The following is a 25,523-nucleotide window of genomic DNA, read 5'->3' as shown; positions in this document are numbered from 1 at the left end:
TATCTTCATTTCCATCTGTACTCATCAAGTTTAACTATAAACACCACATACAATTATTATGGGTGATGTGAATGAATAGAAAGTTTAAGGATTTACCAGACCGTGGATGGGTTCCCGGCTCTGCAAGTGGATGCATTCTTTGTGGCTGGTGGTTTTATGACTGTTGCAGCCACATGATATGAAAACCCTTAGGAATCATTAAGCATTTAGAGGAGCTCACGCAAATGGACAGATGTGTGTATTTCTGTTCCCTGACTTGCCATCTGTTTGTGCTATATGAATTGATAAACTGAAAGGATTTGCTATCGTAATACAGCTATATATGTTTTATTTAATAGATACATTGATAGTACCACTGGAATTTATAACAGTACAGTGATAATACATTTTACTGTTACTGTTTTGGGTAAGCCTTGTAATTATAAATTGCATTCAATTTTGCTGATATTTTCATATGTTTGCTAGCTAAAATTATACTTAGAATATCTTGTGGTGCTGCACAATTTGGGAAATGTCTTTCTTGGGAGGTGTGGATCACTTTTAGAGTTTGGCAGAAGAAGCCCTGATTTTTGTCTACAATAGAAGCACCAAACCCTGACATTCTGCAGGCCATACATGTACAAAGGCCATGGAGTGCACAAAGCAGTTCACTGTGTAGCCTGTTACAGAATGTGCACTTGGAATGCTACCAGATGACCTGACTGAAAGCCTAACTAATTAAATGAGAACATTCAAATAAAATGTGCAGTGAAACTGCCTTAGCTTCCCTTAGACAAGTTTACCATGGTATTTTTGCAGATTTGTTTTTTTTTTGTTGCACTTTTACCATGTCTTTTTCTTATTAATACCATGTATTAAACCATAATTACTCTGGTTTACCATGTTTATTAATATGCTTTACCGTACCTCACTGTTCTTTACATTGCTTTCTTATGCTTTACTGTGCTTTCACTATGCTTTGTTACGCTTTGCTATGCTTTTACTATAATAAACATTACCAATGTCATTAATTAAAGCTATGTTTAACTCTAAGTTCATTATGGGTATATATCAGTCATTTTTTAATAAAACATGTACTAACTATATTGTGCCAACAATAAATTAGATTTATTTTGTAAAATGTAATGTACATTTAAGTGCTATGGTACCAGTTAAAAAAAATGGCTTAGTATGAATTGATGACTTTATTTCATATGTGCTCAGTTTTCAAAAACCTGGTAAAAGCCCCAGAAGGACAAACGTGGTTCAAACCAGGATGTGCATCATCAAGCCCATATGAAGATCCTTAAGCTGGTGATTAAGAGTATCAGAAAGCAAAACCATATATTTAAAAAGCCAATGAACTGACAGGAATAGCAACACAAGGGCTTTTTTATAAGTTAATAAGGGTTTGTCAAACCCACATGTCATGACTGACTCCCACAAACCATAGATTTATTTTTTAACCACACCCATTGGGTTGGAAAACAGTCAAGAAAAGTATTTCGGCATAGAAAAAAAAATGTCATCAGTTGCCAAATGGAAAGTTTGGAAAGTACACAGGATCAGCAAGGGTGTAACCAGCATGGAGGAAGACTAGTCCTTGGTCAGATTTAGAATGAGTTCCTATACATTAAGAAAGCACTTCACTGAAAGGGCCTGAAGGGTTATCCAAGGTGAAAGTTTGCAGTAAGACAGCTGTGAATGCTGAACTGATTTTTGTGATGTCCACTACCAGTGAGACTTGAAGAGCAGCTATTTTGCTTACGTATTGCATATAAGAGCTCTGGGTAGGTTTGAGTCTTTTTATCATGTACAATAATATGCCTCTTCTGCTGGGTAAATAGGAAGTCTACAGTATTTTATTTTATTTGTATCCCTTTAAAAATATATAGGTTACTGTATGTTAGCATCTCAATTGGCTTACTCTTGTACTAAACACATTGGAGGCAGTGTAACATAATATCAGTAAAAACAATGACCTAATACAGGCTTTCCAAATCAATTGGTGAATTCATACATTTGTGCATGAACTGTTTGGACTGTTGGAAAGAGGCTTTCCAATGCAGTCTAGTTTAAATCAATGAAGATCCCCAGTTTGGAAATTAGACATTTCATAACATTGTAATTAGTTACAGTGGAAGTGTACACTGGGTTGACACAAAACAGTGATCAGAGTATGGCAAAACTGATACTGAAAATAACATATATTTCAATGTATAAAATAATTCAATGGCTTTTAACTGGTAAATAGTTTACAGTTTGGAAACTTGATTAGTCTTTAGCCCTAGTTATCATATCTATTGGGGTACAGTTAAGTTCCAGTCCCAAGTCTCTGTTGGTCTTCTTTTTAATTATCCGTGCCTTTCAGCAGTATTGATAAAGAAGCAAAAAGTCAGAAGGAAAACATTCTGAACTCTAGTGAGAGCACATTTCAGATAAAAAATAGAATGTGGAAAAGTTGACTGACCAATTAGAGAGGGTTGCCAGATACCTTGGTACAATTTCTGGTATGAAACAGCTGGAGTTGCTTGACCCTGACTGGACTGTTCTACACAGTCGTCCAGCTGAATATTTAACTTGCTCAGTAAAAGTCTAGGCATAGGTGCTTTGATTTCTGATATTTCAATATACATACCGGTACTGGCCTTACATAAAAATAGGGCACAACACAGCACGATTTAGTGTAGCCCTGTGATACGTATAAGAATATATAACAACACAATAAGAAGATATATCTCTGAAGCCTAGAAACCATAAACTATTGATAAGATTGATTTTGGGCAATATTAACAAAAGTAATATTTTTTTTAATCTGATGTGAATGCTGATAAATTTATTGGAAAATAATACAGGCTTTGGTCGTTTTGTTATTACCTTTACGAACACAAAACAGGTGTTGGAGAATTAGACTTACTAATTTACACTCCTAATAGTTGTTAAAACCTAAACCGCACAAAAGTAGTTAATTAGAAATGGTTTGAGAATCGAGCCCCAGTGATTTCACATCTGTCCAGCACCAGGGCATATTCTGACAAAATAATTTGAAAGTCATCATCTAAGGCTTACAGTTGCTAGTGCAGAGGCATTGTATAAAAGATGGTGGTGTATGTTAAACACATCAGACATGGCTCTCCTGGTTTGGCATCCTTTTAAGCCTGTGTGTCAATATTTTCCAGAGGGCAGTGTTGAATTGAACTGGGAAACAGTCAAAAGGCAGCACAACATTTGTTTTATAGAAATATAAGCAATTGATATTATTAGGAAATGAGCGCCACTTTCTGAATAGAGCCCCTTCGGTGCAACAGCTGTCTCTGCTAGTATAAAGAGCAAATAACTGAATTCCTGTACTGCAGCTCTTTTATGGGATATTTTTGCAATGCCAAAACTTAAATAAAGCTGCTTTCATTGGATATCACTATTAAGTGGTTCTTGATAAGGATAAAGAGGTTATTGAAATATTGAGATACTGAACCCTCCCACTGAGTTTTCTACATGTATGGCTCCTGTGGGAACTACAGGAAAATCTTCTGGAATTTTATGCAGTCAGTCTATTTTGGTTCATAAATATGAGTTCTTAAACTACTTGAAGCAAAGTGTTTCTACCCCCACCCCTAAAACAGTTCTAACTACAGTACATATCAGCTTGCTCTTTGATTAGCTGCCACAACTTTTATTGTAATTCATTCTTTAAACTGGTTAACCCACACATCACTTCACCACTTTATGACTTTATACCCTTGTGACAGACTTAGGAAACCCTGTACTTGCCATTCCCCAATTATCCCTCAGTTACCTTACACTGAGGAATGGCCATACCTGTTATTGTTGGCAGGGACAGATTTAACCCCATCCCTGCCAAACATATTTACACCTCCACAAGGCTATATATCCCCTTTCCCTCTTCTCAAACCGCAGTCCAGTTCCTCAGTGACTATTTAATACATGATTTGCAACTTTATTTTATGCAATATTTATAGTGAGTCAGATGTGTATGCCTGGTTTGACTGTTCTACCTTTATCATTTTTAAATAAGCTTATAATTGGTGTTCCTTAGCAAACTATTATACTGTTAAATCTTGTGGGAATGTGCTTTTTGACTCTACTTATTATTATTTATTTTTTTTACCATGCTGTACCTTCAGTGAAAACTGAGTTCTGAAAGTCAGTGGTGTTTTCTGAGCTTTCCTGTGCCCCTTTCCTAATTGATTCAATGCAAAGTTTTATTGTTTTTTTTTTAATTGAGAAGCTTCCCAAGCATTTCTCAATTAAAACAATGTCATTTTTAGGCTTGGTTTAAAAACAACAAATAAAGGAGTGTTGTTTGATAGACAGGTGTAATATACCAGGGATTTTGAAAACTGCAAGAGAAAACTCTATAGCAAAGATGTTTGTTTGTTAGTTTTTTCAGGCTTGTGTGTGGAATATCACAGGAATCCTTTTACTTTGATGTTTTCAGTTTGTTTGCTTACACCCTTTCTTTTCTGTCATACCCATTACAGGTGCCAGGAAGAATGCCCTTTTGGAACATATGGAGTAAACTGTGCCCAGACATGCCAGTGTATGAACGGAGGGAAGTGCTACCATATTAGCGGTGCCTGTCTGTGTGAGGCTGGCTACAACGGTGAGCACTGCGAGGTCAGACTGTGTCCAGAGGGAGTGTACGGCATCAAGTGCGACAAAAATTGTCCCTGCCATTCTCACAACACCCAGAGGTAAGATCTGCTTTTCCACATATCAAGAAGCTTTGCTTGAGAGGCCACTGTAGCAAGCAATATGTGGTCCTTTCAGCCCAGGGAGCACCAGCTAACCTATTGATTCAGTATTTTTACAGTAGACCTTGTGTAATTTCTGACAAGTTAGTTTGTATAAGGCTCTGCTGTTTATGAAATGGATTCTTGCTCCTGCTGACCATCTATTTCTTCTTTTTGAGTGAGGACCCTAAAAATAAAAACATTCACAAGGATCCGTTATATGAATATTGGGACTATTCTGTAAGAAATAACGTTAATAGAACAACTAATAATTTACTTTCTCAACATCAGAATTCATTTAAACAAATATATAGCAATCTGTCTGTTTTTCCCCCCCTCTACCTAAAACAAAAAGCTTATTTCAATACTCTTTTCTAGTTACACATAAGTAATTGACATTAACCCATAATTTAAAAGCTAAAATGTAGATGCTTATTTAGGATATCCTTTGATATTCAGATTTTGTTATCATGCTATTTCCAAATAGACAGCCATTCATTAGTTGTACTTCTTATGTTACTATCAATTTTCATTTACGTAGACATGTCTTGTTGCATTTAATTACAAAATAAGATTAGACTTAAAGCTATCTAATCAAACATTAATTAGAAACCCACACAACCCAGTTTTTCATGTTTTTATCAGATCTGGGTATTCAGAAATGACATGGCCTTGTTCATTTAGTGAATGACCTCCCGGTTCCCAGTCCTCATCTCCAGCTTTGCTTTAAAACCACCGCACAAGCATGACAGGCTATAATCACTCTAGTTTAGCACTGTGGCTGACAAGGACACCAACCCGGGGACAATGTGAATAAACAACATCAAACAATTATTCAAATCAGCTCTGGAAAACCTATTATATATCGGATTACAAGTCAGGCCAAATCGTAACCAATCTCTGAGGTAAAAGGTTGAGTCTTCAGCTAACCCAGACGTCCAGTGGGCTCTCATAGAGGTGACCTGTTCTGACTGGGGAGGGCCTCAACACTGCCTCTGTGCAGTTAAGCCACTGGATTTTGTTGTTACTCAAGTTCTCTCTCCGCTTGTGTGAGTCAGAGAAGCACAAGCGCTGCATTGTGTCGGCCCTTGAAGCTCAAATGCCCGGCACAGCTGATGATGACCATTTGTTATGCGTCGCAACAGCTGCCTGGCCACTCTTTCAATGGAGCTGCTGTTTCAGGTAGAGACAGCTGGTCTCCTTCCAGGTATTATATTAGAGCCTGCAATTGTTACACAGTAAATAGCCCCCCCCCTTTTTTTTATTGTGATTTTTCTGCTGCCCATAAAAATGTATTAACATGTTGATCCACTACAATATTCTTGCTTTTATGACTGGGACATTTAACAATTTTGTGCTGTCTCATATGAAAACACGTGCAGGCTGTCGTCTTAACTCTGTTGTAACACAATTGTTTTTATAGTCAAATTAAAGTTACAATATACAGAGAGAGAGAGAGAGAGAGAGAGAGAGAGAGAAATAGATGTGTTTCAGTGAGTTACAGGAAAACAATTCTATCTAGGGTTTCTGTGATGTCATAAATTACAAGACTGAAGGTCGAGCAATTTATGAACTGTTACAGAAACCTCAGATGGAATTGTTTTGCTATTAATTTTTATAATGCATATTATTTACCACCAGGTTTACCATATATATATATACAGTGTCTTGCAAAAGTATTCAGACCTTCTCAGTTTTCAAATTTTGTTGCTTTAAAGCTTGCTGTCATGACACTTTGAAGTATGAATTAATATCTGTTATATACACAACCTACTCCACACATTCAAAGCAAAAACAAAAAGAAAGAAGTAAATAGATAATTAATATGAAATAAAAATGGAAATGTCATGATTGCGTAAATATTCAAACCCTTTGCTGTGGCCAACTTAAATGAATTCGGGTGCACAAAATGACCTTAACGAGCCACACAATTAGTTGAATGTGTGCAATATTAGTGGTTCTCATGATTTCAGAATAAAAAAAACACCTGTCTCTGTGAGGTTCCTTGGTTAGGTAGTGAATTTCAAGCAAAGACTCAACCATGAAGTATGAAAATATATATATATATATGTGTGTGTGTGTGTGTGTGTGTGTGTGTGTGTATGTATATGTATATAGACACACACCCGGATATATGACACATGTCAGTTGCGTTTTACTGTCCTTGTATTAAGAAACAAATCAATTCCCATTATATATATATATATATATATATATATATATATATATATATATATATATATATATATATATATATATATATATATATATATATATATATATATTTACAATTTATTTGATTATCCGTCACAGCCTGTTTTTTTTCTTGTGCAGTTACACAGCGCTTCCTCCAGTTTCAGCTGATGAAAATGCAGCAACAACAATGCAATGAGACCAGCTACTGTAATGTAAAACAGTTAATCATTAAACAGTTTTAGATACTGTGATGTATTTTTTCAAATCTGTGATGCTTTTGTGCATTTTTATAGGCAATTTTACATACTGCTACAATATTTAAAAGTATGTACTCTATAACAGTCCACGTGTCCATAGTCATCTCTTTTGGCGAGTGATATTTTCCGAATCATATCGTTTAAAGTACTACTTCTGTTGAAATTATAGTACTGTACAAACAAAACCAACTACAGTACATCAAAATGGAAGTCTACCTTTTTTAAAACAGTCCTTTCAGCCATATATTTTTAACGTATCTTTTTTGTGTTGCCTGAAAAATGGACAAGGGTTGGAACGGGCCAAAATGAAATAATCAGATATGCGTCACACTCAATTAACCGTCACTGAAGTATAAATGTGATAGGTTTGGTGTGGCAATGTGCCACGCCCGGTATTGGTGCTCGGGATATAAATAGGTCTGTGTAGCACAAGTGATTTCAAATTTATAGTTGTATTTAGACACGGGGATTGCATTTCACTTCATGTGCATTTAAAGTAATTAATAGTGAGCACGGGGTTGCACAAATTAGTTCATGTGCTGGGATTCAAGTGAATAATGAATTAGTAATTGAGTGCCGGCACAACAGTATATATAGATGCACATTTTACTCACTCAGGGTTGTGTGTTCTTGAAGTGGCGAACAGGTGAGAGAGAGAGAGAGAGAGAGAGAGAGAGAGAGAGAGAGAGAGAGAGAGAGACTTTTAAGATCCTTTATTTAAATATTCCAAATCAAATCCATTAAAAATTCAAATAAAGGTAAAACATAACAAAAGTTAAGATTCCTACTGCCTCAGCAGAATTAAAAAAAATCCTAAAATACATCATGTTCTCCTTAAAAACAGATTTTAAACAAAATAAAAGGATCATAAAAAATCAATATTTTTTTAGTTTTTTTTTCTTTGTTGAAAACAGATTAAAGCCAAAATAAAACAGTGTAAAACAAAAATTAAATTAAAATTAGAACAAAAACCGGAGCTCCCCCTCCTCACTCACAGCACACAAGGCGTCTCCCACACATCACCTCTCCTGAAAGTCCTCCAGGTTACTGACCAGTTTAAAATACTCAAACTCGACTCTGATCTGGCTGACCAAGAGTAACCTGAACTGAACCACTAAACTGGTCAGTCCAGAACCAGAGAGTTGATTTTTCCTTGTCTTTAAAATAGCCAATTTTGCCTGTCCAATTAAAAAATTAATAAGAACACACCTGTTTTTCATTTTAAAACTATATAGAACCCCCAAAATAAAAAGATCCTTACTAAAAACGACCCCTAAATTATTCAAGATTCCTTGCAGTAAATTAAAAAGTGGCCGCAGCCTCTCACACTCACTGTAGGCATGAAAGAGAGTTTCCTCTGCTGAGTAAAAAGCGCACTGCTCACTGATACTGGGGTCCACTCTATGGAGAAACCTGCCAGTGGACACAATGCAGTGTAGAATCTTCCACTGCAGGTCCCCCACTCTCTTGGCAAGGGGCGGCTTGTACTGCACCCTCCACACCGGCCTTGATTGGAGGAACTTAACTGGAAAGAGTGGATTAAAAAATAGGGGCTCCTCAAACAGGTCCTGCCCTGTCAAGGACTCCACATCCCTTTCCACCCTCACCAGCTGCCAAGCATTTAAAATATTTTGATAAAAAGGAGGAAGTCCTGCTTTACTAAAACTGGTGTTCTCAATTAAAAACAGGTGTTTTCCTAACCCCAGCCCCCCAACTCTATTGAGAAGGAAACAGGCCAGCCTCTTCCAATGAGCCTCCTCCTCAGTGTACAGGAGTCTCTGAACCGCCTGCAGTCTGAAGGCTGCCACCCTGCTGAAAATGCTGACTAGCTCCTGTCCCCCCTCATCACTAGGGAGGTAGAAGACTGCTGGCCTCAAACTGTGTCTCCCGCTCCAAAAGAACTCCAGCAGCACTCTCTGGATCCCCTTCACCAGGCCCTGGGGTGGGTCCAGGCATACCAGCTTGTGCCACATGCTAGAGGCCACCAGATTATTAATAACAAGCACCCGGCCCTTGAAGGACAGTTGGGCCAGCAGTCCCTTCCACCTCTGCAGCCGCCCCCTCACCCTGTCCAACAAACCCTCCCAGTTCTTTTTCATGTAGTTCTCTGTTCCGAGGTGCACCCCCAGGACTTTAATACCTGTTCTGTTCCATTCCAGCCCCTCAGGCAGGACAGGAGGGGTGCCCTCATCCCAGCTGCCTGACAGGAAGGTGTCACATTTTTCCCAGTTTACTCTGGCAGAAGATGCTCTCTGGAACTCATTTAGAGTCGGCTGCAGTGCTAGGACGTCTGCATCCCCACTCACAAACACAGTCACATCGTCTGCGTAGGCAGACACCTTCACTGTGGCAGAGGAGGGTGTGGAGGGCGAGGAGGGCACTGTCCATCCAGCTAACCTGACCCTCAGCAGGTGCAGCAGGGGCTCTATAACCAGCGAATACAGCATACCAGCCAGGGCACAGCCCTGGCTTATACCCCTGCACACTGGGAAGGGCTGACTCAGCCCATTGTTGATCTTTAAAATACTAAACATGTTGGAATATAAAAGCCGAATATAAGAAATAAAACCAGGACCGAACCCGAAGGCTTCCAGTGTATGAAAGAGGTAGGTGTGGTCGACTCTGTCGAAAGCCTTCTCTTGATCCAGGGAGACCATTCCTACATTAAAATCACAAATATCACTTACAGTTAAAAAATCTCTAATAAAAAATAAGTTATCAAAAATAGAGCGACCCGGTATACAATATGTTTGATCCATATGTATTACAGTTCCAATAACACTTTTTAATCTATTAGCGATTGTTTTGGATAAAATCTTTAAATCAGAACATAAAATTGACACAGGTCTCCAATTCTTAAGCTGGCAAAGGTCTCCCTTCTTGGGCAGCAGTGTAACCACTGCCCTACGGCAGCTAAGAGGCAGTTCCTTGTGGCTGAGGCTCTCTCTCAGAACCTGGAGCAAATCCTCCCCCATTATATCCCAGAAATTATTATAAAATTCTGCTGGCAGTCCATCGATCCCGGGAACCTTTCCGCTGGAGAGCTGCTTGACAGCGGCGGTCATCTCCTGGTGGGTCAGCGGTGCGTCCAGCTGAATCTGCTCCTTCTCACTGAGGCTGGGTAACCCCTGGAGCAGCCGCTCAGTGTCCTCTATGTTGCACAGTTCTTTATTATAAAGTTCCTTGTAAAAACGCACCGCCTCTCTGCTGATTTCCTCCCGGGTGTGCAGTTCTTTCCCACCAGGAGTCCTGATACAGCACAGCTGTCTACTGTCCGCTCTCTTCCTCTCCAGGTTGAAGAAGAAACTAGTGGGGGCATCCATGTCTCTCAACTCCATGAATCTGGAACGCACAATCGCCCCCTTCACTCTTTCCTTCAGCAAGCTCCCCAGCGCGATTTTCTGCTCTTTTAGGTTCTCCAGGGTCTGTTCTTTAAATTCTGAATTTAAACTTTCCTCTAGGAGGAGGATTTTGGACTCCAGTTCTCTCACGGCTGTGTTCAGTGACCTGGTTGCATTTATAGTATATTGTTGACAAAAACATTTAATTTGTATTTTGCCAATGTCCCACCACTGTCTTAAATCTTTATATTGTGCTTTTTCTTTTTTCCAAATTATCCAAAAAAGTTTGAATTGTTGCTTAAATTTTACATCTTGTAATAATTTTACATTGAAATACCAGTAAGATGTTCTGTGGGGTTCTGATTGAATTATTACTGTAATTAATAGACAGTGGTGGTCAGAGAGACTACTGGGGATGATTCTTGCTTTGATAAATTTATTTAAATCATTTTTAGAAGTATAAAACCGGTCTAGTCTTGCTCTATATACACAGTCTGTGTGATACTGAGACCAGGTGTATTGTCTTGAACTGGGGTGCAGGCATCTCCATATGTCAACCAGGTCACTGGACTCTAACAATGCAGCCAACTCTCTGGAGGACTGAGGGTGTGGTTTATCATTATTTCTATCAATATTAAAATTAACAGTACAATTAAAATCTCCTCCTAGTACCACCACATCAGTATTATTAATATTAAAGAGAGCTTGCTTTAATTTCTTAAAAAATAAAATTTGTTCCTCCCCTCTATTGGGGGCATAAATATTAATAAAAACATACACTGTACTGCCCAACCTAGCTCTTACTTTTAAAATCCTCCCTTTCTCGATTTCATCCATATCTAGTAAAACTGCCCCTAGGCTGGGTTTAAAAAGCACGGCTACTCCTGCACTAGTACTAGCGCCGTGACTCATCACGCACAGCCCCTTCCACTCCGCTCGCCATGCCTCCTTATTCTCCTGATCAGAGTGCGTTTCCTGCAGAAACACCACCCCGCCTGCTTCTGCTCTAAAAACTCTACTAGCTGCGCCCTCTTAAAAGACTGTCTGCAGCCATTTAGATTAAAAGAAACAAAAACACATCTTTCCATCATAGCTAAAAAAACTAACAGACTAAAACAAGTAATAAAATAAGTTTCATAAAACACAGCCATTTTTAAACAAGAGATTTTAAACCACTGTTAAGATCCTTTTTAATTTTCTGAACAATTTTTTTTTAAATTTATAACGTTTTGGCTGATCAAATTCTTCTGTTGTGGCTTTCCTTGTTATAACATGAGCGGAGTGGAGAAATAACCTTAGATCAGGGAAAAAACTCTCTATTTCTACTCCCCTTTTCCCTTTTGTTTCTGTCATAAAATCATTTACCTGCTCAAGCGTGTATAACTTTTTCTTACTGACGGGTTGGCTATCAGGGATGTCTGAGATAAGCGAGGAGTCAGAGAGCTCCCCCTCCACCTCTTCCGCGCTGTCTTCTCACTCACCCCCCGAGAATCCGTTCCTCCGCAGCTCCCTCCGACTCCTCAACACCGGTCTCTGCCACAGCCATCACTGTTTTAGGCGGCTGAGATTCAGTCAGCGAAGAGTCTTGCACCGCGCCCGGCTCACCCTCCGCTGTGTTCTCTTCCTCCGCGTTAGGAGGGACTGACGCCCTGTCTAAAGCCCGCAGTCTCCGTGTCTGCACGGGTTCGGAGTTCTGCACTGGCTGCGCTCTGCCATCCAGCAGCTCTGCAGCCTTCCGTTGAAATCGTATCTTTCTCGCTACTACCTTGAATGATTCTTCACCATTCTCAGTAGTAGCTGTATTATCCTCCGAACCCATCAGTGACAGACTGCGGCTGGGTCTCTTTGTGCGAGGCCGTGGTGTTGGTGGTTCTGCTCCGGTTTCCTTCTGGATCGCCTCCTCCTCGGTCAACATGGGCTTGCTCTGCGGCTGCGGTGCAGGAGCTGACTCTTCCTCCTGCTCACCCCCAACACCCCCGACTTCCTCCCCGCCAGCATCGCCCTGATCCTGCCCTGTCTCCTTCTCGGGCAGGCTTTCCTCTGGTGTCCCTGTTCTCCACAGTAAAAACACCTCATCGTCTCCGAACTGACGAACACCACACAATTCGTCCCTTCCACATTAAAATTCCAGGCAACATTAATGACTTGATTAGGTTCATTTAGTAAGACAAACGCCTGCCTTCTAAACGACATGACCTGCCTAACACTGTTATTTTTGCACCCAGCGGGATTTCCTTAATCGGGGACACCAGTTTACCAAAACGAGCTAAATTATTTTCTAATGCTAATTTTTTAAAAACAGAGGCACATTAGATATAATAACTTTCGTTACCGGGGTTACTAGAGGGGAAACCTGAACAAATTCACCTTTTACTGTAAATCCTTCCTCTACCGACTTGTTTACCAGAAACACCTCCACTAAAAATATTACCAGCACTTTATTCATCCTTGACGCCGACATAATATTCTCAAACCCCACCACCTCTCCTACTGCCACAGGCACTCCTCCACCGAAACCCCGGGGTCAGGCAGGCAACGGACCCCATGTCGGCGGGTGAGAGCCCCCAGCCCTCCTGAATGAGACCCCATTACGGGATCTCCAAACACACACCACCACCCTACAAACAAACAAACAAACACACACACACACAGCACTAACCTACAAACAAACAAACACCCAAAAAGAACAACTAAGTAACTATAAAACTAAATAAATAAATAAATAAAGTTTTAAATTTCCCAGTCCTACTGCACCGGCGTTCCACCTCTCTGCAAGCCCTTCCCACAATCCTCCATATGAGAGAGAGAGAGAGAGAGAGAGAGAGAGAGAGAGAGAGAGCGAGCGAGAGAGAGAGAGGAGAGTTAATTTAAAATATGATATAATAACAAATGTTACTCGTGCGAGAGAGCTCGCACGATACTTGTCTACTGTCTGTCTATTTGTTTGGCCACCGCACTGTTTTTTTTTGTGTTGTGTGTTTTAAACCTTTTATTTTCTGTCTGTTTGCTAATAAACCGCGCAGTAGCGCATTCAATTCACCACATCACCAGTACTGTCTGTTTTTGGTTTCATTTCCTGGTTCTGATGTCACCAGTCAGCCAGCCTTGTGACAATTGGATATGTGAGTGCTGACTAAGAGAGAGAGAGAGAGAGAGAGAGAGAGAGAGAGAGAGAGAGAGAGAGAGAGAGAGAGAGAGAGAGAGAGAGCATACTGCAGTGGAGGCCATATTATTAGAGAACCGCCTGTCCAGTTGTAATGAAACTTTCTAAGGACCTTCTTTAGCACAAGCTATTGTGAGTATCAGTAAGTGGGGGTATATGAAGACATATATCTGTTTGTCTGTATGTATGACAAACCTACATTTTCACATTTAAATACAGTGGAATAGGCCGTGGTGATCTACTTTTTCATGTTATTGATAGCTCAATTTTGTTGTATACCACTGTGGTGGGGGATGAATGTCACAGACTTGCTTGGTTATAATGGGACCAAGTTAAAGTACCCTGGATCAAACAACTTTTTTTTTTTTTTTTTATGACAAGAGGTATGTATTGAACTGTAGTTAAGGTTGACTATAATTTGTGAGATTTCAGCTAAAGGGGTTTTCCAAAAGTTTCTCAGAGGAGCTCACAGTTAGAGTACACCAAATTATGTTTCTTATGGGAACTGGACACAACCATAAGATTTTGAGGGCATCTGTTTTATTTCTGTTAACACCAGGCCTGCCTCTGAAAGCCCAATGAAAGACAAAGGGTGTTTTTTGTACAAATTGATTTACAATGGAACAATAATATAATGTGATAATTGACACATTGCTCAATTTCAAAATAAAAAGGCCTGTTTAGTTGCTCTCTGTTTTGTCTACCTTCTCTGCCTTCAAACTTCTGAAGACACTGTTGGGATTCTATCCCAGCGGTTTAGTCATGTTTGTTGTGATTTCCTCATGCTTTTTCCCAGCTACCAATAATACTGATATTCCAACCTCTCAGAGGCCTTGTTTTTGTTGCAGAAATGTACAATAAGGTATTATGGGCCTGGGTTTTGAATAAATGTTCTGTTTTCTACCCAGTTTAAAGTATTACTCAGGTTTGTTGTTGTATTTAAATTTGTACTTTAATTTAATGTTGCGTTTTGCTCCCTGAAGTTATGTTGTTTATGTAAACATGCAAAAAGCTTTTAAAATCAGAACATTAGGAAGACTAAATGAACACTGCACTGTGACAGAATGGCAGTTAAACCGGATACAGAGATAAATGACTTTATCTTCTGTTTATTAATGTTGAACTCATACGAAGCATAAACATGATTCATGACACATTTTATGTGTATGTTAAGAACTTTTAATGATAAACAGACAGTGAATTATCAATCAGATTACTGCACTAGTATAACGATGGTTGATGGGTTTTTAAAGCGTCATTCATAATGAGTCTTCCTGCAGAGGTGACCATGTGCTTTCATTCCAAAAGTATCAACTGCATATTCAAACTAGATATTGAGTCTTACTGATCTGACATAGATATCCAGTTTCTTTCTGACAGTATCCCTATTATGATGATTTGTGATCATTAGACTACAATTGTCTTTCCAGCCAAACATTAAGTCCCTTTATCCTGTCCCACCAGCTGTCACCCCATGTCTGGCGAGTGCTCCTGCAAACCTGGTTGGTCTGGACTCTACTGCAATGAGACATGTGCTCCTGGGTTTTATGGGGAATCCTGTCAACAAATCTGCAACTGCCAAAATGGGGCTGACTGCCACAGTGTAAATGGGCAGTGTATTTGTGCCCCTGGATTTAAGGTAAATCATCCTGATCTGATTTATAGTGCAACCTCTATTAAGTAGAGCATTCAAACTACCATGCATAAACATGAAGATCATGTTATATAATCATATCGGATGTGCACTTTATATATGGTATGTCATTATTCCAAATACTTTAGCACAGTACATATCCATATCCTTGTTAAATGTAATTGGTGAGGTGGTTTTAGATGAATTGCTATATGAAAAACTGAGATACTGAATGAGAATCCAGGCTCCATCACTGAGCCATCCTGCTTCAAGTCCAGATCCCCACCACCATGCACCACCATCCACCAACAAAATGTAAGGCTTCAACCTATCAATTGTATTGGCTCCTCCTGCAGTATAGTACAGTATCGTGTAGATAGTAATGCTGTATGAACAGGACAATCTTGCAGCATATTATTTCCTGTTAGAGTATAAGATTATAAAGTGTCAATCAAACAATTATAAAAATAATAAGAGTTACAAAAATTGCTCATGTTCCAGGGCCCAGACTGTTCAATGGCTTGTCCGCTGGGGACTCATGGAATGAACTGTTCCTCCACCTGTAACTGCAGGAACAGTGCTGTGTGCTCCCCAGTCCACGGCTCATGCACCTGTAAAGCAGGTAGGGTTGTTTTTGCTCTGATATTCTCGTTAAGTTTATTTTTAGTAACAAAAAGCTCTAAAGAATTGTTAGGATTTTCAGAAGTAAAGCAATAATGTCCATCCTTTCGGTTTTGTACACAAATGAATGCAACCTTAGCCGCAAGGCTTGCTGGGAAAGAGCCGCCAACATCCATTAAACTCGCATTGCATGGGAGTCTTTTCACTCAACTCGGGTATGTCAATAGGGTTTCAGGAGGAGTGTGGCAGAGCCCAGATCAGCTCGAATTGGTGGTTAACCCATGCCCATTGAAGCGAGGTATAAGAATATGCAGATGTGGAAGGATGATTTTGATAAGTTAGAGAAGGCCTAGGTCTTTAGAGAGGCAGTGCCTCTGTTGTGGAATTATAAGTGAGAAACGCTACACTTGTTTATATTGTAGATATGAATATGTATGTTTTTTGTATTATGCTGTTGGAAAAATTCCAAAGCACCAAGACGGCCCCCATCCTGGAAAAGGTTCAAAACAACCACAATAAACAGCTTCTCCTTCTTTAAAGCTATGTTTTATTTCCAACCCCCCCCCCCCCCCCCCCCCCCCCCCCCCCCCCCCCCCCACCACCCCCCCCCCCCCCCCCCACCCCAACCCCCCCCCCCCCCCCCCCCCCCCCCCCCCCCACCACCCCCCCCCCCCCCAGGCTGGCATGGCGTTGACTGCTCAATAAACTGCCCGAGTGGTACCTGGGGTCTTGGCTGCAATGTAACCTGTATGTGTGCCAATGGAGGAGCCTGCAATGCTCTGACTGGGATTTGTACTTGTGCACCTGGGTGGAGAGGCGAGAAATGCGAGTTTCATTGTCAGGTAATCAGGCTACTTATAATGATTGATTATGACGTAGTACTCAGGTATTGGAATTCTTATTGAGCCATATTCATAAACTATTAATCCGCTTGTACTGCAAATGTACAGTATGCTAATTCTTTGTGAAGGCAGTCTGCACACTGTACAGCAATGAGTACTATGCAACTATATTTGTTGTACATTTAAGAAAGTACTGTATGCACAGCTTACTACAATGTTGTGGAAAATAGTACTAATAATGTTTGCCAATAATTTAAACTGTCATTAAATGTTTCAAAACAATACTTTTTAATAAACGGCTCACATGCTTGGATTATTGAAAAAGATTTAAATAAGATTACAAAATAAGTATGTGACTAGTTTATGCTTAAAAATTGGGGAATGAACTGTCAAAATCACAGTTTTTTTACAAATAAAAAAGTTTAAACCTTTGTTCAAATCATATTTTTCTGGAGGTCATTCAGAGCTCAACTTAGTCAAAAACCACTAAACAGATATGTTTAAAAAATGTCATACAAAATTAACATCAGTGGAAATACCTAACAATGAATATTGTAAGAGAGAATGCTCACTATGACATTGTGGGCATGACTGCCATTTTGATTCCAGCCCAGTGGATTGCAAACTTATTATTTGACTACTCTTTGTATATCCAATCCGCAGTTAATTAATTATTCTCCCTTTGCAGTGTGAGTAGTCCGATTGACAATGCCATTAGAAAACTCCAATCTTTTATGACCATTGTCTACTTTTTTTAAACATTAACAATGGAGAACAATAAACTTGAGATATTCACAGTACAGATGGATGAGCAGTTGAACCTTACAATCTAAGCTTGTCTGTTTTTTCTTCCAGGACGGTACTTATGGAATGGACTGCACTGAACGCTGTGATTGCAGTCATGCAGATGGCTGTCATCCTGCCACTGGACACTGCCGCTGCCTTGCAGGGTGGACAGGTGAGCATTACAGCTACTGCTGCCTCAACAGGTACATCTATTAGATTAGTCACAGGAACAAGTTGTGCAAGAGGAAATTGAAAGCATACAAGCAAGATTTAGGTCATGACTAAATATTATTAAATATTTATTTCCCAGGATGAAAGACTGCATTTGTATGTAGCTAAAATGTAGGTTTCTTTAATTCAATATTAGTAGAATTTGTTCTAAAATGAATACCACAGCAATGAGTGAAGCAGCAAGGTACCTTGTGACTACTTGTCACAGAGACGTCTGCAGTGGGTGACGTCAGACCAGAAACAGGAACCAGGAAAAAACAACAGAGAGGTGGAGTTGGGTGGAGCTGAGCGATTGGTTTCGCTCAGCATTTAATGAATGAACAGAACAGTAAATAAAAAGGTTGTAACAAATAAAAACAAAGGACACGGCACTTTCGCCAAATTAAAGAGACAAACAAAACGGACTGCACAGACAAACGCGGTGAGCTGATATTTGAACTATTATTATTATTATTATTATTATTATTATTATTATTATTATTATAACCTCCATCTCCAATCCCGTTCTCCACTCACCGAACACACAACCCCGGGTGAGTGAAAACATGCTGCTTTTATGCAGCTGTACCGAGACTCGATTGCTAATCAGTCATTCAATTGGAGTTGCGGTACAACTGCACGTGAATTAATAAAGTGCAATTCCCTGTGCTTACATATTACATTTTACTTGCACGCGAAGTGCTGTGCAATCCTCATTACTAAATACAAATATATATTTTAAGCACTCGTGTTACACAGATCCGTTTATATCCCGTGTACCAATGACTATACACCAACTTTAACACACATAACACAAAATACACACAGGGGCGGGGCACTTTGCCACACTACTCCATAGTCTTGTTGTCCTCTTTAACTCTGTACCAAGGTTCAAGTAAGTGGTTGCTTGCTCATCATAACCAGTTTAATCAGTCTCTGTCAAAGAACAGTTGGGTCTCAGTTTAGCAGTAGTGTAGCAAAAAGTTCATTATTTTGCCTTAAAAAACACCATTATAAAAAGTAATTGTTTGGCTTGTTTTTTATTTTTTAATTTTTTAATTTTATTTATTTTATTTTGTTTTAATTTTTATGGGAGTCTGAAGGCCCTTTCTTTAAATAGACTAAAAACATGAAACTGCCTGTAGACACTGGGCAGTTTCTGGAACAATCTGGCCTGTTTATATGATGCTTACTCCCAGAAAATTGCTAGTGTGAAACTGTGAGCAGCCAGTAGCATTTAAAATGGTTGCAGTTAACAAAATGATTCCATAAATCTTACCTGTCATGCACTTCAATTCTTTACATACAATAGGTCTCAAATGTGCAGTTCTGTAAGAAACATATGTAAGAGCAAACATGCCTTTTCATATTAAAGCAGGATCTCAGGCACTACCCTGGGTTAAAGGAAGTTATTTCTTTCTGTGCTTTACCGTTTGGGTGTCTGTTACTGTTTCACTTGCTCGATCGGGGGGGGGTCAGTCATGGTCCTGAAGGGCCATTCGACTCCAGGCTTAATGGTAAAATTAGATAATTAAGTACTTCAGGGTCTGGGAGGAGGTCTAATTATTCCAATTAAACCGTTCGGAAAAGGGACAGGGACAAAGACAAGTGTGGACGGGCCAGCTTTGGACACACCAGTCCGAGATTGTTTCAGCCCAGCAGTGTCTTCTGGGTTAAAGCATGTTACTGGCTGAAAAGAATGCCAGTCAATTGGCGAGCAGCTGCAAACACATTTGTATGACACCAGATATCCTTTTTTAACACAGAATGCTGTCATATATGTTTTTTCTTTTTAAATTTCACATTTCAGACCTACATAATGAACGGAAGTGCACGACAAGAAAACATTTAGCAAACTACAACCATGCTTTTGGCTTAAAAAACAAACAGATGGCTGCCATCCAAGCAAACTCACCCCAACCCTGATTAACCCTGGACTTGGATTTACTGGTATATGCCTCCACAGAAAGGCTTACCCATGGTAGTTATAGTGCTTACATTTCAAAACTGATCAGCTCCTTATGGAGCTTAAGCCTACCACTTTCCAGTCCAATGACAGCTATGAAATCCAAATTTTGGTTGGTTTAATTATACCATAACTTGAATTGGGTCTGGTCAGTTCTTGATTGGGAGACTTTTTAGGAATGGTAGGTTCTGTAGGTAGTGTTAGTGGGTTAGAAAGGGACACCGTACCCTACAGTAAATAGTCTGACTGTACAGCAATTGGAGTAAAGCCACCAGAATCTGTACCGTCAGACTTAAGGAAAGTTTTCATATGGTATTTTCGGTTTTTAACGGTAAATTAAAATGTCATGTTAAAGCCCTCCCAAGAATCCTATACCTGCTACTGTGCTTTCTTCTAAACAGTTCAGTTACAGATACAAAGTAACATTCTAATATATATATATATATATATATATATATATATATATTATGTGTATATATGTGTGTGTGTGTGTGTGTGTGTGTGTGTGTGTGTGTGTGTGTGTGTGTGTGTGTGTGTGTGTGTGTGTGTGTAATTATACTTTTAAACAAAAATGTATGTTTTGAAAGATGGGGACATATAAAACTAAACATGTTTCCCTCATAAGTTGCTGTACAAGGTCCAATTAAAAAAGACTAATGTTCTTATGCTCAGCTCAGCTCAGCTCAAGTGATTGGTATTATGTCTATCATGTGAAGAACGAATTGGCAAAATGTTGAGCAATTCTAAATGCTCTTTTGTCTTAAATAATGGGAAATGTTCCAAGGCTTACTTGCTGACGCCTTTTAAAAGAAGGAAACAATTCCCTTCTGCACTGGGGAGGACAGGGACATCAAGGATAAGAGAGTATCAGCTATTTCAAATTCACAATTTGCTGTCTGGTTGATACAGGTGGCTGTGTTTCCTAGGGTGCTGATAGTTAGTTGGATGGGTCCATATGTTTCAAATCAGTAACACTTCTAGTGACTTGCGTCAGTACTAGCAATAAGGCCACACGCATTAGTTCTTCATAGTGATGCTGTTTGTGTTTAACAATACACAGAATACAAACAGGCATCCCATCACACTCTGCAGTAGCAGAACATGATGGGAGAGATTGTGTTCTTTAGGTTTAACAATGGCTGGGTTAGCAGTCTAGATGCTTAGAATAGATCCCACAATGTTCACATGAACAACATAATTTATTGATGAATCCATTGTTTCAGACTGCGGGTAATCAAATCTTCCTTTACATTTAATTAAGTAGACTCAACCATCACGTATTCAAAATACTTTCCAGAAAATCTGTATCCCCTGCCACCACCACCTACATCTTCTGGTGATTCCATGTAATTGGAAAACGAGAATGATAAGCTTTGACGCCGTATCTCTATTTAAACGTGATCTCCCCTTTGCTCTTAGAAAATGTACTTTGATTAAAAAAATTGGTAAATTCCTGTTTTTACATGTTGGCTGGCAAACTGAATTTTAAACTAATTTCCAGTACCTACATGTCTAAACTCGAAGCACTTATATATGACTCTGTTAAACTCTAGTATAGTTCAGGAAGCTTAACGTAAATTGAAATTTCTGCCATACAGGTGACTGATAATATCTTCCAGAAGACAGTTGTTTTCAACAAGGAAATTACATAACATCATATTGAAATATATAAGAGAAAATTAAATCCAAATAGGGCACTACACACTAAGGGTTAACTGTGCATTAAACCTTAACTTTCTAAGCAAATTATTAGCTCAAGAAGCCTTGGGTGGCTCTAGTGACCTACAATACCAGCTCTAGGTTTACATTTGAATGATGGCACTGCTATCCTTTAATCTGTCATTAGGAAGTACCAAATAACAAAAACTACAGTATTATAACTGTGCTATAGTTATTTAATACTAACAGTAATTGGTACTGTTTAAAAGCTGCAGTGGCACCATAATTAAATGTACTTCCAGGCTAGCTCAGTAACTAGAAAAGCATAATACCTATCCAGAAACGTATATCCCGCATTCATTTTTAGTTTGGATGCTGAATGAATGCTGATTTGGAGTGGAAGGCCCCTTTGCATAATACGCTGGGCCTTAAATGCAAAGGCATTTCTTCAGAGCTGCTTAACTGGAGTTTGTCATGACCAGTAAGCTATTGCCTAGCAACTTGCAGAGGCCATCAAAGAGCTCTTTGTCCCTAGCCTTGGCCTAGAATTCCATCACAATACTCCTTATCAGCCTCAAAACACCAAATAGTCCTGAAAACAACACTCATGCCTTTTAGTGGAATACAAATTAGAATGGTTTATTAGATTACAGCTGATAAGTTTGAGACACTTTCAATTTAAGTGACGGACAGGTTTTTGTGAGCCCCCCCCCCCCCCTTCTTTTATACAAAACAATACATTTATAACTAAACAGGTCCTTTTAGACACTTACATAATGCTGTGCACTTGCCCCTGGATTCAGTCCTTTTTCTCATCAACAGCAGCCAAAATTAATCATTCAGCAGAACACAGCAGACTCAATAAGGTCTAAGTGCTACAATGGAACTTTGCTGGCATTTAATTTGAAAGAGACATTTTGTGGTTAGAGTATAAAACATAAAATAAAAAGTTGTTTGTTTGTTAATAAAAAGAAGCCCAGAAGGTTAAGACTGGCAGATATTTACCCTTTAGAACATGTCATGTGCTTCTGTGGGTCATGGTGGAAAAAGCAGTGTACTAATTTAGTATTTTCATGTTTTGTGCTGCGTAGTTGAAAAATATTTAAAAAAATATTTCATGAATAACAAACCTGGTTTGATAAATCCAAGCATGCTTTAAACAATGCTTTTGTGATAGGATCTGATATGCCATATTAAAGTAGGATATGCATATACAAATAAACAGTACAACAGGGTGCCTATAGTTACCATTAAATTGCTTTGGCAAATTTAACAGTACAGTAGTACAATTAAAAAAAAAAAAAAAAAATCACAAAAGTTCATCTCCTTAAAGCATAGGAGTTGAAAGATAAGACTTGAAAAAGCTTCATAGGGGAAATTAGTGTTTGATCTTTTAATGTTCATACATCATAAAGAATGCATTAGTGGGTTTGCATAACAACAGTTGCAGTGCCTTATAAATAATACTACATCACAAACTAGATGCTTCACAATGACCACATTTATAGTCACATCAAATACCACATCATACTGTGTCATTATCTGTAACTTATAATAGCAATCAAACTATAATAATGTAGTCAAAAGTACTTTAAGTGCATTGCTTCCCCTTGGATATGCAACTTCTTCCTTTAATCAGTGAGTGTCGTGTTCAGATTAGACACATAACTAGTGCTGGAATAAAAACATACTGTATAGTCTTACATTCACTTATAACAATAGGGAAGCCTGGACAAAAATACATGACTTCAGTTAGGGTGAGTTCATGTTCTGGTTGTTGGGTGTGTAGTTGCCATGTCTATAGGAGTCCTACTTGAGTAGAAAGTATAAAGTTGTTGGCAAAGTCCTGTAGTTTTTGAAATTCAGAATGTACATTTCCTAAATTAAAATAAGGGTGCACCCTTAATTGTTAGCACCTTTCTTCATTCTGAAGGGTTGTTTCAACGTTTTTGCAGGTATCCACTGTGACAGTGTGTGTGCAGAGGGACGCTGGGGGCCAAACTGTTCATTATCCTGCAACTGCAAAAATGGTGCTTCCTGCTCCCCTGATGAGGGGACCTGTGAATGTGCTCCTGGATACAGAGGCACCACCTGCCAAAGGAGTAAGGATTGGACTGTGTTCTTAATGTGTATTCACTGTAAATCAGGTTCAGTTATACAGTAATCATTAAGCAACTGTGTATTGAATACCTGTCCTCTACCTCCATCAGTTCAAACTGTGCTAGACAGTTTCCCATTATACCATTATGGATATTTATTAACGTTTATAATAACAAAGACACATAATAGTCATCTCCAAAAATGATGGTTATTACAGACATTCGAAATTTAAAATGGTGTCATTGATTAGCTATTATCATATACAATGTACATAGTCAAAGATTTAAAAAACAGTTTTACACTATGGTATTCATGGTATCGGCTACATTCTTGAAAAGGAGATCATCTCTAAATAGCTTTATCCTGGAGAAAAATGAACAAATGAATGAACTTGAATGAGTATCGTAATCAAGCGTGCTGTGGGTTCTCCAGCTGTTAATGTCTCCTGGAAACCAGAAGGCTAGTTTAGATTAAAGGAATTAAATGTAAAGAAGGAGTCTCTTGTTTTTTGTGCAGTTTGTTCCCCTGGTTTCTTCGGGCACCGTTGCAGTCAGGCCTGCCCGCAGTGCGTACACAGCAATGGACCCTGCCACCACATGACTGGACAGTGTGACTGCCTGCCAGGGTTTAAAGGGGCCCTCTGCAATGAAGGTGGGGATGACTAATTATCAGAGAACAGAAAGGCCTTGGTGGCGCACTCCATTGAACAGCTCTCGTATCTATTTATTGTGCTGTCACATTTAACAAGCTGTACACAATGATGCAGGTGTTCATGCTGATGGTTCACACTTTTGTGCTTTAAAAGTGATAAAAAAATAAGCAGTTTAATCTGGGAGGCCAGGATATCCTTATTTTATCTTTCGTTGCTTTCTTCAGTAAGCAGTGGACATGTTTTAGTTAAAAATATAGCAAAGAATACACTGTATTTGATCAAAAGATTGCTAGTAGTAATTTGCATACAGGTAGGTGTCTGAACCAACAAAGGAAAACAAATTATAACAGCAAATGGTTTATGATTTTTCACTTGGTCTGGTAGGGTTGTTTTTTAATGGATTATTTACCATTTAGTTTCCCTTTTTTTCTCCAAGTTACTCAAAGCCTTTTTTCCATCGTTTCTGCTCCCAGGAGCTTAACACAGGTTTGTTGAGCTTTCGACTCACTTTAATCGTCCATCAAACTACTCCTGAAAACATTGTTCTATTAAGGTCAACAAAAACTTTGTCAACACTGTATATGGCATTGGCTGTCATTTTACATTATAGCAACAGTAAATATTTCAAAATAAAAATCAACCGTATTTAATTCATGGTTCCTTGAGGGGACAATTTTGAATAGGTTGAGGTCAATTTCAATTTCAATAAAGTAATTATAATAGAGTATTTGTATGTAAACAGAGAGTGATCCAGTGATGATTAACAGTGCTTATTTTTATTGGCAGTTTGCCCCAGGGGCAGATTTGGAAAGAGCTGCGGTGCAATCTGCACCTGCATCAACAATGGAACGTGCAATCCCATGGATGGGTCCTGCCAGTGCTACCCTGGCTGGATCGGAAGTGACTGCTCGCAGCGTGAGTGGCACGTCACCCTTTTACCTAAAACATATTCATTTTGAGCAGATTGATGTTCTTCACTCATCATTTCCTTTTCAAACAAGGGAAATAAAATGTCATTCCTGAAACACACTTACATTGAATCACAAGGTGAGCATCAAGATGGTTCATGAGTGCCACCTGTTGGTGATCTCTTGACAGTGCAAAGATAAAACCACACCATTTGGCATGGTACTTCAACATAACTAAGTTACAACTAAAATCCTTACTTATCCTACATTTCAGACAGACATTTAAATGTAGAATGTGAAATACATGTGACAAATACTGTAAATAGATATTTGTACTAAATCATAACATAATCTATTAATGCAATTTATTTATGCAGAAAAGTTGCCTTTAAAGAATTTTTTTTTCTTCTTTTTCAAAAAAGCAAATGCATTTTTAGATTAGGGACATGTATGTAC

The 25,523-nt window shown here is 38.9% G+C and overlaps 1 protein-coding gene across 1 annotated transcript in view; it reads left to right on the top strand.

Annotated features, from left to right (window-relative positions):
* Positions 1 to 25,523, top strand: part of LOC121327030 (multiple epidermal growth factor-like domains protein 10) — a 77,282-nt gene that overhangs the window by 45,946 nt on the left and 5,813 nt on the right. Inside the window, exons 9-16 of the mRNA XM_041270804.1 lie at positions 4,482 to 4,694; positions 15,155 to 15,329; positions 15,825 to 15,945; positions 16,623 to 16,786; positions 17,642 to 17,744; positions 23,363 to 23,509; positions 24,024 to 24,158; positions 24,946 to 25,074. Coding sequence (XP_041126738.1) covers positions 4,482 to 4,694; positions 15,155 to 15,329; positions 15,825 to 15,945; positions 16,623 to 16,786; positions 17,642 to 17,744; positions 23,363 to 23,509; positions 24,024 to 24,158; positions 24,946 to 25,074 — 1,187 coding nt within the window. The remainder of the gene's footprint in view (positions 1 to 4,481; positions 4,695 to 15,154; positions 15,330 to 15,824; positions 15,946 to 16,622; positions 16,787 to 17,641; positions 17,745 to 23,362; positions 23,510 to 24,023; positions 24,159 to 24,945; positions 25,075 to 25,523) is intronic.

Source organism: Polyodon spathula, chromosome 2 (genome assembly GCF_017654505.1).
Source record: "Polyodon spathula isolate WHYD16114869_AA chromosome 2, ASM1765450v1, whole genome shotgun sequence".
In the NCBI taxonomy this organism is placed as follows: domain Eukaryota; kingdom Metazoa; phylum Chordata; class Actinopteri; order Acipenseriformes; family Polyodontidae; genus Polyodon; species Polyodon spathula.
This window is presented reverse-complemented; position numbering and strand designations above follow the sequence as displayed.